The sequence below is a fragment of the Alligator sinensis genome, unplaced genomic scaffold (genome assembly GCF_000455745.1).
Source record: "Alligator sinensis unplaced genomic scaffold, ASM45574v1 scaffold203_1, whole genome shotgun sequence".
NCBI lineage: Eukaryota > Metazoa > Chordata > Crocodylia > Alligatoridae > Alligator > Alligator sinensis.
This window is the reverse complement of record NW_005841949.1, coordinates 1188793-1203309: the sequence shown is the minus strand read 5'-3', so window position 1 is coordinate 1203309 and position 14517 is coordinate 1188793. Positions and strand designations below refer to the sequence as shown.

Below are 14517 nucleotides of genomic sequence, written 5' to 3'. Positions count from 1 at the left end.
AGAGGAAGTGCTTACGCTGCACCCTTTAGTTCCCCTTAAAACATGGGCTATAGTAGTAGTGATGTGGGTCTGCCAAACCTAGAAGCTGTTAATGTTATCAGGGAGCTGGGGCAAAAAAGAAATGACCTCCTAACAAAGATGTTACATAAATGATGATCCAGTCAGACCTTAAAAACAAGAAGATTCTTACCAAGTAGGCCTGCGCAAAGCGGCTAGTATTTGCTTCGGATTCAGCCGAATCTAATTCAGAGATTTGGCTCTCCTAGTCTGGCAATGGCTGCCCCAGCTGCTGGCACTTGTTAAAAAAAAAAAGCCCTGACTCAGTGGGTGCTGCCTGTCAGGGGATGATCCCCCGCAGCCTCCCACTGCCCCACGCTGCATGGGGAGCTCTGCACGAGCCTCCCCCTTGGTCTCCCAGCCCCACCACGGGAGCCCTGCCCAGGCCAGCTGCCCTTTCAGAAAAACCCCTAAAAAAAACCCTGGACATACTGCTCCTGCTGCTGGGGGGTGATCCCCGCTGCTGCGCAGGGGGCTCTACACGAGTCCTCGAAGCCCCAAAGCCGCACCAGGAACAGTGAGTCCCAGGGCTTTTCTTGGGGTTTTTTTCTTAAAGGGCTGGAGCTGACCCAGGCAGGGCACCCATGAGGGGGCGTGCAGAGCCCTCCATGCAGCGTGGGGCAATAGGGATCGCCCCTCTGCCCAGCAGCACCCGGTGAGCACAGCCCTCCACCCCCTAGGGCCCCTCACTCCCCACCCAGGCCCCTCACTCCTGACCCACAGCCCTCATGGTCTGCTGGAGGGGGCCCCCAGCTGCCCCAGTCCCAACTGGGCCAGAGTGCAGCAGCTGCGGCTCGTGCGGGTGGCAGCACAGTGAGTCCAGCCTGGGCATAGGCTGGAGGGAATGCCTGTAGCACCCACTACCCCAGGCTGGGTTAGTGCACTGTGCAAGGTGGCCTGGCTATGCCCCCTCTCCCCCAAGCAGTCTCACAAGCACCCTGCCCCCACGACCATGGGCACTGGCCCCCAGTGCCACTAGCCCAGCTGCGCAGCTCCCCACTCCTGCCAGCGGAGCAGAGCGAAATCCTGGACATTTGTTCAGATTTCAAAAACTCACCCCGACAGATATCAGATGACCCAAAAAGGAGGACATGCTGGGGAAAACCCAGATGCATGTAACCCTATGAAAAGGTTTGTATTGAGCTATGTCTATACCCATGGCAGCAATCAAAAATCAGTATGAGACCTGGTAGAGATAAGCTCACGTGAACATATAATCCTAACAGCAGAATCCAACACACAGCAAAAGGTATGAACTCAGAAGAGTTAGACTTAGGCCCTGGCAGGAAAACCTGCTGGCCCCAACATGGTTTAACACACTGCAGTGTAAAAAGGATCTTACCCATGTCACTGAGATGGCACAGTCTCTGGCTTCAGTATTTCTACACAACAAGCAAGGTCATGCCTCATCATGATGGCCTAAATCACTGCTACTCAAGTCTGCCACAATCACACAAAAACATAGGTAAATAAATTATTTGCTGGCTGTAGTGTCAAATTCAATTGTTCAGGAAGCTGACTGATAATAACCATACATACCTTTCTTCAGTGTCTCTTACCAACACAGTCATTATCCCCTTGATGACTGTACCTTCTTATAAGTAAAGAGACTATGGTATTTGTACCTAAAACTGGACCATCTTAGATGGTTGCTATTATGCCTGCAGTACAGAAACACTAAATACTTCATATTACAACTCCAGTATAAGTATACTCATCAGTAATGCCATAAAGTGGAACATTAAGCACATATGTACACTTCTTCCAAACCAGGCTCTCCTGCTGATAATATAAGCTCTGGTTTATTTATTCTCACTCAGAAGCACCCAAGAGCAGCAATTAAATTGTGTGAACAGCTCTGGAGCATCCCAAAAGCAGACAGGGGTTGAGGCATCACACTTGCTCTCAGTCCTGGAAGAGTCTGCGAATGGCACTGAGCTGAGGCGGGTGGGGTGCAGTGGGGAAAGGAAGACATTCAGGCGACTCTGAGCCACCTCTATAGTTGAACTGCTTACCTTAAGCACTCTCAAGTAGGAGTGAGTGGGTGAGGCTTATTTTGTTGGTGGCAGGCCTAGCGTCAGAAGAAATGTAATGTAGATGTGCCCCATAAATACAAATGAGTCGAGACATCTGTAAGTTATATTCATAAGCTGCCAGAAAGTGTAAGTGGACAGAAGTGCTCCACAGTCAAGTTTACGCTCCTGAAAAAAACCTTAACTTCTGAATTTCCTGACCCCCAGCGTTCAGGGGAAGGATTTTCTTTTCTTTTCTAAACTCTGGAAAGTAATGAGGCACTGGTGGGCTCTATGCAGCAGATGCTTTCCTTTAATTACAATACCAGAAACAAGGGTTACACCTCCCTTAACCACATAATTCCACTTATAGGGAAAAAAGGAAAGAAATGAGTGCACACAGGCAGAGGTAAATGCTTAAAATACACGGACTGTGTAGCTAGCTGGATGTTTCTCTACTGATTTTATTCTGTGAGCGCTTTTGCACAATTCCACATCTGTAGCAAAGGGAGATTAACAAATAGCACTCTGGTAATTTTCACTGCACTGAAGTGTTTGCTTAATAGTCCCTGCTGACATTTGTGCCTGTTCCCCAAGTACTGCACATGGATTTTAAGTAAACAGCATTCATTACGTTTATCACTACAGCACCTAACCTAAATCATTGAGGCATTTAGAATAATTTAATGCATTTCTTCCATCAAAAAATCAGCAAGGATTATACCTACTAAGGACCTTCAACACACCAAGAGTGAAGCTTTGAATATTCAACTGTTTAAGCAAGATTTTCTAAATACATCCCCCTACAATGTCTTGAGAATTTATTTAAACCAGAACACCTTTTAAAGCTTAGCCAAATTAGTTGCCTCCATAGGTGCTATAACAAACATTAGAAAAATAACCTGAGATGGCAGAAATCTCAAACTTATGAATATTTTGTTGTACTCACCATGATCCTAATTTTAGTTTTAAAAATAAGAAAAAACTTTTGTACTTGCAAGCTTTCCTGTGTCTCATATAGAAACTGGTTTGCTTTTGTAGCGTGTTTGCTTTTATTAAAATAAAACCATGCCATTAAATTTAGCAAATGCATGACAAAAGGACAGGTTTAAAGATACTGACATTGTGCTTTTATCATTAGGCGCGTCTCACTAGAATGTGTCAATAACATATAATCGGTGCTTCAAGTACTTTATTACATAAATATATTTCCACCATGACACCCAATTTTGCTTGATTTTCCCTCTTCTTTTTTTTTTTTAAATACGAGTTGGTAGGAAAAAAAAAAAAAAAATGGTATCAGGAGATTATGCTTGTTCTCGTCTCCTGGATAACGCTGTCCTAATTCTGTCTGCGTTCATCATTACAATTCAGCATGTGTCCTGCAAAGTAATTCTTCAGGTAGCTTTACAAAAAACCCCAGAAGCAGTACTCCTTGACCAGAGAACTTGCCATTTGTTTACTAGAACTGACAACAGGTTGAGGAGGGAGAAATGGACAAGGGTGATACGATTCCCTGAGAACACAGTAATTAATGCAAAGCATAAACAGATAGACGAATGGAAGGCAAGCCAAGATAGGTAACAGATTGCAGGGCCCAGATGGACTATGGGTAGCATGAAAATAGACGTGGAGTCCAGAAGGATTAAGCAAAAATCATGGGAATGAGGAAGAGGGATTAGAAAAAGATAAAGGCTGAGTTATAGGTATTGGCAAGAGCGATCTAGACTCTTGAAACTAAAGAGTTTAAGCTCAATGCAGAAAGAGACCAATAAAGGGATCTGGAAAAGAGCTGGCTGGAGTGGGGGTCAACAAATCATTTACAAATACTAAGTCTGCCCAAAGGCAATAGTTGGAAATGCAAAAGCTGCTGCAGTTTCCACACTTCAGATTATTTTTCCATTAAGAGTTTTAGGAATGGATCATGCACAAGTCCCAAAAACAACTTTTAAAATCCTTTAGTAATTTATCTTTTGTTATTAATACAGAGATTAGAATGATTACATATGAATCAAACAAACAAACAAACAAACAAAACAGCCATTTCCCTTTAAGGATATTAAAACATTATGGAAAAGCCACAACTTCAGTCTTTGACCTCAGTGCCTGGTTGTGTAGTTTAAAATCCACTGTCTCTCTGGCTGGGATTCAAGTTGCCAAAGTCAAATTAATCAGCAGCAGCACAAAAGACAAATATCTATCAAGAAAAAAACCAAACTAGATTTGAACAGTATCTAAAGAGTTGGGGAGGTAAAGAAAGGAGAGAATTGGTAATGAGAGAGGAAGCCAGAGCTAGTATTACAGGCTAAACCATATCTCACTTCTAGGATCAAAATAGTAAGAATTTAACACTTAACCTCAGCAATCTCAGCAAGAACAGAGCAACCCAGACAGAATTATATTTGTGGGATACCATTACAAAGTATTTTATTCCTTTATGCTGGTACTGTCAGATTAAGCGGATTTGGAGTATTGTGGAAATGAACTCTTGAAGAGGGTTAGGTCACAAGTCACTTTTTTTAATAGACAGGTTTATAGATACTGTCCTGTCTGGGGCTATGGAAGCCATATCTTATTTAAAATGTTTTCCCACAGAGATTCTATAGGGCCAGAGAACTGTACTTATGAAAGGGGAAAAACAGGATTAAAATTAAAATACTGCTTAAAAAGAATGGCAAAGCAATGAGGGCACAGTACTACTAAGCTACTGGTTTTAGCTGTAGTCTGAACCAGGTTTTGTCATGGGCACAGAATGATGAACACATACCCTGGCATAATTTACATCTGTTTTTTATACTGATGTACATCAGGATCCGGAATGGATGGATATGCAACTATCCAAGGGTAGATGTACATAGTAAGGTGTGATAACACTCACTACTTAAGCAAACAGCTACTTCAGTATGGATGCAGACAGGAAACACCTAAAGCAGATGTAATTTACACCAGTGAAGTTTTATTCTGACTTTTTCAAGAGTAATTTTCCACTGATTTAGGTGAGGTTAGCCTTGGTTAGGAGTTTGTTTTCAATCGTCCACTACTCTTTCGTTATGGTTACGTTAAAGTGTTGCCTTGTCACTCCAGATAAGCAGCTGAACGGTGTTCTGACCAAACACCGACTTGGGTAGTTATACTCTGCTAATTCAGTTCTCCCTTATTGTGTACAATATTTTACACTGTCCCTCTTGCACAGAATGGCTGATGCATTCCCACACACAAAGTGTCTTTGTGCTAAATAAGAGGAAAGTTTTTAAGACTTTTCTCTGAGTATTGCAGGGTGCCAAGTGGTAAAACTTCATCCTGGCTCATCAGTCAACAGTATGGTTATCGAACTGAAACAAGTCAGGACTGAGCGTTATTTCAGTGGGAGACCTCCAAAGAGAGTTAAGCATTCTACAGAACATAACACTGGTGATTCATAAGGTGACAGTCCTCTATAGCAGTTCTGAACACCACTCTGTATGCATTTATTATGCCACTGGAGGGGCTGTGAAACAAAGATTCTGATCATTTGCTATAGAAACCTTGTGAAACTTTTAGATGAAATACAGAGCAAATCCCAGTATGTTCAAACTTCACAACCAATATTACTGGACAAATTACGTAAATTGTATTAATCAGATGCAGTATTCTACCTGTTTTGTACCTTACTATTTGCTGTGACCTGTCAAACAGCCATTTATATTATACTCATGAGGTGTCTGAAGTATAAACTTTAGACAATTTATTCCTGTAAGTAAGCTTAAAAACACTCTGGAATCCTGAAAGAAGGAAATGTGTTATAAATAAAATAATATTATTCTGAAGGAAACCCAAATACTATTTAAAAATTTGACAGGTTCAGCCCAGAGGGCTTCCTTGGGGGAAAGGAAACAGATATTCACAGGAAGTAAACTGAAGTCCCGCCTCCAGGCTAGACTGCCTCTTCTTTTCATCATGAATCCCAATACAGTTTAACATCCTTCATCCCTTTTCTCGCCATTCTATCTTAGTTCTTCATAATCAATGCAAGCCTGTTAGGTTCTGAGTGCTTGGATACCACTTCCAGAATCTGTTATGTCCATGTGAGTGTCTGTGCTGTGTTTTGCTGGTGCCGATCAATTTGAAGATTACATTTTCTTTTAAAACCTCTGGGCCTGGCATATGAGCCCACAACTTTCAGCTGAATTATTATTATGAGAAGAAAGACAGAAATGTATAGATTTGATGAGAGACAGGAAACAATTCTTCCTGGGTCAGAGGAAGTTGGAGATAGACCCTTCCTCCAGTCAGAAGTACAGTGTTGCCTGTGCAGTGCTCCAAGCATAAATTCCAAGGACCAATCTTATGTCCTCCCCATCTAATTTTAAAGTGACTGGCAACGTGCTGCTGCTGGCTGACCCCCTCCCCACTAGCTGAAAATGCAAGACTCCTTCCTTTTCTTTGCTTTAATTTCACAAACCACTGGAGATCTCAAAAACTCGTGCTTATTGCATAAATCAGTGAAGTATGCTGCAGCAGTCAGAGAGCAAAACCAGAGAACGAAAAAACACTATTGTGAATAGCAAAGAATCTGGTGTCTATCTTTGTTGGAGGTAGACTTTTTTTTTAAAACCAAATAAACGAAACAAAATAGGCCTGCCTCTTGGTAGAGCAAACATACTGATCTTCACTTGCCCAGAAAAAGTCAATCCTTTTCAGTGTCCCAAACCAAGGGGGTGGGGGGAAACTTATCAAAACCAATTTTGTTATTTCAGTAGCCTGATGACCAAAACCGTTAAAGTCACTCCCTTGTGGGGAAGAGGATGATCCGACCCCGGGGCCCCACAGCCCTGCCGGGATGGATGACAAGTGAGGGGCAGGACCAGCTGGAACCCAGCAAAACTGGTCACTTCACTGCTGCTCACATTATGCTGTGGTTGCGTTTTATGCCAGTGAGGTAGCTGATCACTCTATTGCTGACCCCTTTGAAACAATAAACTGACCTCTCTGAAACAAGAGAATTGTCAGCAGGATCTCAGTGGAACCAAGCAGTTAATAAGCACTCCCAAGACAGGCCCTGTGTGCACATTATGAAAGGTTTGGCAACTCCACTGTAATCTGTGAGTCTAGTCACATAAGAGTTCAGCCAAAGGGGACAAAAGAAGCCAGAATTACAGGCCAGCACACATCTGACATTCTGGATTTGAAGAGTATCCAAAGAGTATGGCCATTGGAATATGGCCTTTCAAGTTGCTTACTCCCCTGTGAGCTTTCTGACGTACTCCATATGGCCTCTTGGATGAAACACAATGCCACGCTTCTGCCACAGGGTTATGCAGGAGCATGACATAGGAAGGATTAAAGATTGCGGGGGTGGGAAAGTGAAAATTTAAGCTATAAAATATACAAAATTTAAACATTTCCAAAAGGTTTAAAACCTGAAAGACAAAAGGAGGAAGAGCCATATGGGTAAAAAGGTATAAGGAGCAGAAATCGGAGGAGAATGGTGACAAGCTTCAGAGGCACATAACCAGATGTTGTTACTTTCCCTGGTAGCTGCTCAGTTCCATCTCATCCTTCCGACGTCGCTGTGTGAAGAGGGAGCTGAAGGGATAGAGCTTGGCTTTAGCCTGGAAGCGTTGTCCAGCAATATCAATCTCATATTCGCCACGATTGATAAAGTCAGGTGTTACCACTAGCCCTTCCCCAGTCTTCTTATCAAAGTTCTGAACAAAGCCCAGGCAGACATGACGTTCAAGAGTGTAACTGTAGGCACTGCTGGTAGTCTTACCTACATAGCAACCATTGCGGTAAATGGGTTCCCCCCACCAAGGCCAGAGGTCCAAGTCCGTGTCATGATCCTCAAGGATGAACATGGTGAAGCGCTTATACACACCATTTTGCTTCTGCTGCATCAGTGCATCCCGACCAATGAAGTCAGTACCCTGGAAAGAAAATGAAAGGGTTGCTAATGAAGGACATGTGACTTGAACCTGAATCAGCTGCTGAATTTTAAGGGACAGATACTTTTTATCACAAAGTCGTTCTAGGCTTCTGTAGCAAGCAATTCCTTCCCTATCAAAGCAGGTACTTACCTTTTGCAAAAACAAAACATTAAAAAGGCACAGGTTTCAAACAGTGTTTCATAGACAGTTGGCTCTTTATGGGGTACTACTTTTTCCCTGTTTCCTACTGCTAAATTGCATTAAAAGTGACAAAAAACAGGCATTAACATAGTGCACACACTATAATAATTCCAATTTTAGCAATATTACTGGCTTCAGCCCTCTCCCATATTTTATAAAGTACAAGTCAGGGCTTTTTGAGTATGTCCCCTGCTACGCCTTCATTTTGTAAGTGCTGTTTTGGCACAAGGATGTAATGTTCTCATAAATAGGAAGACAGATTGTGCACACAATTAAGAATATAAAGAAATGAAATATCTATTATCATGTGGCTCCATTCTATGGGTAACACATGAGACGGGTTATTTTTTCTTTTGTTTTTTAGAGTGAGTATGGTGGCCTTAACATGTTATCTTCTCTTTCAGTCTCCTGCTTTCCCCTAGTTCCTGAAGATCCCCTTGTTTGTTTTGCGTGTTTTCAGAAGGTCTTTCTCTTGTGGTACAGTATCACAAGCAGTTTGCTGAAAGAGAGAAGAACTTCTCCTCTATCTGGAGTTAAAGAAATACTACTTGACACTTTGGAGCCACCTACATAGGAATAAGAGGAATAAGGCATTTCTCAAAAAGGGGGATAGGTTACTAGCATTTCCAGTTCAGAGATTGTAATGCAGAGGTCCAGCTACTTGCTCTAGTGTCATAAAACCCAGAGGTAGAATCAGGAATAGAAACCAGATCTCTACCCACAATCCTCTGTTCTAGTCACACTAGCAGAAACTGGGTGGGGCTTGATTTATTCTCCACTGCTAGCAAGGGTAAAAATCTCTCCACTTTTCAACAAGTTTACTTCCCAGCCATATGATTTGAGTTAGTATATGAGGAAATGTACGCTAGTTTATATCTATCTGACCAGACAAGAAGGGATCACATTTCTCAAATGGCTACTTTCCAAGATGGCTTTCACTCCCACACATACTTAGTTGTAAAAGGAACATCCCCGCAAACACCTGTGGAACCTTAACAACAACAAAAAACTCCATACATATTTGTTTTAATCATCTATGAAGCAAGTGAAGCCCACAATTAGAGCAGCACAACCGGTTCATAACAAAGATTTTAAAATAAATCAACCCTTTCAGAACCCAAGCTAACACTCCAATCTAAATCCACCTTCTGCCACACAGTAATAATCATTTACAGATAGATCCTGCAATACACAGGCTCTGGCATTCCAAGGGCTTCCCTGTGCAGTTGAACTGATCTCAGATGTTGCTTCCCTCCTCCAGATATAAAGCTGGTGGTTCTTGAATTGATACTGCCCTTACAAAATCCCACAGGAGAATCAAACAACAAAGGAAAAGACCCAAATAAAGGACCCAAGAATTAAATGCACTAAATATACTACAATAAAAAAGGCATCCTCTGTACCACCCATAATTTTGCCCAAGGATCACCATACTGCCTTCAGCCTAAAAGCCCACATCAATACATACAGAAAAATATTTCAGTTAAATGGAAACTGTCCACAGGGTGGACAAACAAAGACCAGTTCTTATTAAAAGGCCAGATCTGAATTGTAGTTTGGGATTCAAAGGTAAGATATGTAGAGCCATAAACTATGGATCCAATAACCCTGTTTTTCAGGCTTCAAAATCCAAATTTTCCTAATGTTTTGAGGGACATAGGAAAAAGGGGATCCATTGTATGGGAATTTTCTAACAATATTATTTTGTTTGCTGGAAAATGCAGTTTTTGTTGAATTCTGAATGTTTCACTATTGGCCTTGACCAAGTTACAATAAAACACAAGCATGGTAAGAGCAGTACTCTGCATGTGTTCCTGCCAGCTCATCTTGGGAGTTCTTCTCTGGCTCAAGTGGTGACCTGCGACATGGACTGCTCTAGAACTGGGAGCCCAAGACTTGTGAGCAACTTGCTGTGAAGACCAGGGGTCGGGAAGCCTCAAGTTGACACAGGGGTCTTAGGGTTCTGAGTTCCTAGCCGGCCTGAGGCAGAACAAAGGTCCGGCCTCTCATTCCAGTGGAGCAGACTAGGAAGGTGACTTGGGAACTGTAGTGATCTAAGACATCCAGCTATTGTGGTCCTTCCTTCACTTAAGTAAGCCTGTCACCTCTATCATGGAGTAGATGACTCTGCACAGCATGCTAAAAGGGTGGTGGAACTGGTGACCCTGTGCAGTCAGTCAACTAATTTTTCTGTGATTATTTTTTTTTGGGGGTGGGGGGGGGGGGAGTGCCAATATACAATTGGAACACTAACAATAAAAAATTGGACTGAATCCTGCAAAGTGCTGAGTGCCTTTCATTTCCATTGAGCCTTTATCTGTGTGGGAGCAGCAAAGAACATGTTATGTACCAAATATGCTGACAGCGCCACACTAGCTGGGATGTATAGTGTTTGTACTAATTTCTAGCACTTTCAAGGCCCAACAGAATCAGTCATTAATAAAGCTAGAAATATTTTCACACACTACACCTTCTCTACTTCTCTAAGAAAATATCTATATTGGGAATTTATCCCATTAAAAAGTTCTTTCCTCTCATTCCAGTATTGCTTTGTGTTCTCTGCTGCAATACTACATTCCCTTCCTATTCTCAAATGGAAATGCTGCTGAGGGAATTGGTTCCAGTTTCATACTGTACCTTCTCCAGTTTGACGCGGAATTCTCGCCCACATTCCATGGGAGTTGTGAAGGCATCCAGATCCTGGCCCCAGAATGCAAAGAACTTTTCGATGCGTAAGCTGCGGAGTGCATAATAGCCAGCATTCCGGATGCCATACTTCTGTCCCACGCTCATCACCTCATTGTACACATGCAGCGCATACTACAGGAAAGAGTCAGCAAATTCAGAATTACCATTAGACATAACACTAGAGAAAAGTGTGTCACTCTACTGCACTACCAAGGAAACTTCCATATGCTGTCTTTTAGGGCTCCGCTTTAAAGGAAGTGCAAAACCCATACAACGTATCTGGCCAAAGATGCAGTGCTAGACAAAGCAAGCAAACTTCACATCACCTGTAACAAATGGATTCTGCAATGAAGCAAGTAATTTCATTACCTTGCCTGAGGTAACACTACTACAAGTAAGTGTATAATTATGCTACTCTCTTTAAAATCCACCCAGAATCTGGGACAATCTTCCACATCAGTGACTACTACAGACTAACTACAGACTCTAGGAAATAACATTTCCTTTTGTTTGCTCTTAATTTACCAGTTCTTTCCACTTGTAGTGCTTTATTCTCGTCTTGGCTTTAAATAATGTTTCAGCTTCCATAATCTCTGACTATATCTGGTTTAGTTTCCCAGCACCACCTTCTCCAGTCCCACAATTTCACAAGGCCAAGACTCGACAGGGTGAATGCTTCCACAGAAATACCTGATCTTATACATGCATTGTAAACATCAGAACAGTAGGATTTGTACCCCAAGACCAAAAAAAAAAAGTATTATTCAGCAATTTTCTTTTCCCACATAATTCAGTATCATCTCTAACAAACAAACTCAGGCAGCACTAATTTCACTTTTAGAGTTAAAAGCTCCCATCAAAGCCACCTACATACTTCTAGAGTACTACCCTAGAAAATTAACTGTAGCCACCACAAGTAGGAAACCAGCCTCTTCACTGTCAGCTGGCTAAGGTGGAAGCTTTTCAAAATAAAGCCTCATGAATTGCTCTGAATGGTTAAGCTTAGAACTACTCTCACCTCTATAGGGATGTATAACATGAATCCAGGTTCCCCTGTGTGCGTCATGCTCATCACACGGATACCATTAGCATATCCCACACTCATCTCCTGCAGAAATTGAAAGGCCGGAAAAGTACGTTCAAACCATAGCATGGTACCAAACAATCACATGTAAGACTATAAACAATAGCCCATTGGCTAAAACTTTTCTCCTTCCCCACATCAAAAGCAGAATTTAAATTCAAACAAGTTTTGGATCAGCTCTCATAAGGACAGCCCCGATTCCTCAGATGCCACAGAAAAGGAAAATGCACGCAGGGAAATTCTAGATTTTCACACACTAGCAATTCACTAGCAATATGAAACAGCAACCTATCATCACATGATGTCAATGATGAGTACAAGGTAAATTGTGGACATCCCCATAATTTTAGGATCTTCCTGATAGGACATAATGGATTCTGGGGCAAGAAGAATAATTCCATTCTGTGATTATAAGGGGCCAAGTCGAGTGCTGTTTAGAAGTGGCAGAAGTGATGCTGGATTCTCTCAGTTAACATTATGTGTGCATGTATGTTGGAGGCAGGGAGGAGAAAGCAAGAAGTGGCATCCACACAAAATAAAACCAAGAGCACAGATACACACCAAAATATTTCAGGAGGCATTCCAATTTACTCATCTGCACACTACACATGTATGGCTTATGATTAGTTTCTTGCACAGGATCAAGGACTGACATGAACACATTGCTGTAAGGAAAGGAAAATAAACTCCTGAACTGGCTAATGGACTCTCAGTAGAACCCCATATCATTTATTCTTTAAGCATTATGATGTGGGCAGAGAAACTGGTCATTCAGAAGGCTGAAAACCAAAAGTTTATTTAAAAAAATAAGATAAATCTATGGTTCAACTGCTGGAACTTTTCTAATGATGAAATAATATACAGACTGCTGAGAAGCAGTCTTTGCCTTCCTTTCTAGGCATTTCTGCAAGGGTCTCAAAAATTACAGGGACACTTCTATATTTTGGTTGAGAAACATCTCGTGTTTTCACTAATCACTTTTTGTTTTCTCCCATACTATGAACTTTATTTTCCATTAGGCTGTGCACTTGTTTATGATTCAGGTTTACTGCTTGACCAAAAATAGTTGCTAAAAGTTTCTGGGATTACTAAATACTGAAACCCTAATTAAATGGACTGTATTTTAACCTCTCTCTCAGGAATACCTGAAAGTGTGAGTGTATGGAAGGTGTTTTAGACTTACAAATCCAAGAATAATGATACATTATTTGGCATAGCCGAGGCATTCAGAAATTATTCAAGTGTACTAAAAGCCATGAAGTTTGAGCAAAAAGGTCAAATTTAATTTTGAAGGGGCTTACCAGTTACTTTTTCATAAAAAAGGAGAAAGACAGTGACTGTATAGAAAACAATACCAGCTGCCACTAGTGACTGCCAATTTCACAATCTATTGCCACAAAACACACAGAAATACCAAATAGAACTTTAGGTACTGAAAAGTACATTTCAAATAAGTATTGCTGTAATTAATTATGGGGATTTAAAGGGAGGAAAGTAAAGAAGAGTAAAGCAAGTATTGCTATCTACCTAGTTCAGTTATGTCAGTAAATATATGTTTATAGCCTGACCTGACCTGTAAACACCAAGTAACCCACCTTGCAAAAGAGAGAGGGGAAGTGTTCTGGAGTCATTGGGACATAGGACAATTCGGACAGGACATCCACAGCCCGAGGGCCAATGAGATTGAGAGCTAGATAGAAAAAAGAAGAGGTTTTCTACTACTAAGTCCAATGACACAGAGAAGGTTCACCAGCCTCATGATTATCTTTTTTCTAGTCTCTATGATTTTATCTATATTATACAATTATACATATTATGCAATAGTTACATGGCTTACAGAGAATTCAGAAATGGGAAAAGCTCAAGCAGACTCAACTAGATTTTCCTTGAGGAGTGCACATGGAAATGGAAGTGACTGTCTATGCACATATACATTGGAAGGAACTGTTCAAACATACATAGTACTTGGTTGTATGTACCACTCAGGAGAGAGACCAGGCATCACACAGTAAGCAACTCAGATTAAAAGGATTAGTGTAGTGGTGGTCAAGAGCCATGTGATTTTCTACGGTATAAGCAACTCTGCTTCCAGAGATCTCTTACCAGTATACTTCCAGGTTACATCCTCCAGCAACAGATTACTGTCACTGGGCATGTGCTTCTTCAGCCACGTCCAGCAATGTACTTGCTGGTCAGTAGGGGAAATCATGAAGAAGCTAGAATTTAAAAAAAAATTAGATTTAGAGCAAGAAGCAATGCACAGACAGCCACAAGATAATTTTATTTTGTACTGTTCCTGGGATACAGCATTAAAACCCATTTCCCTGAACTATGGCACCAAACAACAATCATTCGAGGAAACAGAGGACAGAGATATGCTATAACCATCTCCAAAACCTCTGGGGCAATGTTCATCTGTTGTGGTGAGAAATTCTACCCTGTAGCATTAGCAACAGGCTAGTAACTTAAGTAGAAGCATAAGAACCAGATTGGAGGCAATGCCAAAGAATATAAGGGATCTCATGTTCTATCCCCCATGTAATTTCTTTTTTCAAAGAAAAAGTACCCT

The 14517-nt window shown here is 41.5% G+C and overlaps 1 protein-coding gene across 8 annotated transcripts in view; it reads right to left on the bottom strand.

Moving 5' to 3' along the window:
• Positions 1–3306: 3306 nt before the first annotated feature.
• Positions 3307–14517, bottom strand: part of PDPR (pyruvate dehydrogenase phosphatase regulatory subunit) — a 36784-nt gene continuing 25573 nt past the window's right edge. For 6 of the 8 annotated variants that reach the window (XM_006020186.3, XM_025199749.1, XM_025199748.1 and 3 more), the window contains 5 exons: positions 14052–14164; positions 13544–13638; positions 11883–11972; positions 10814–10996; positions 7571–7975 (listed from right to left, as the gene is read on the bottom strand). In XM_006020186.3, coding sequence (XP_006020248.1) covers positions 7571–7975; positions 10814–10996; positions 11883–11972; positions 13544–13638; positions 14052–14164 — 886 coding nt within the window. Of the gene's footprint in view, positions 7976–10813; positions 10997–11882; positions 11973–13543; positions 13639–14051; positions 14165–14517 lie in introns of all 8 variants that reach the window. The other 2 variants (XM_025199750.1, XM_025199747.1) reach the window with 2 other exon arrangements.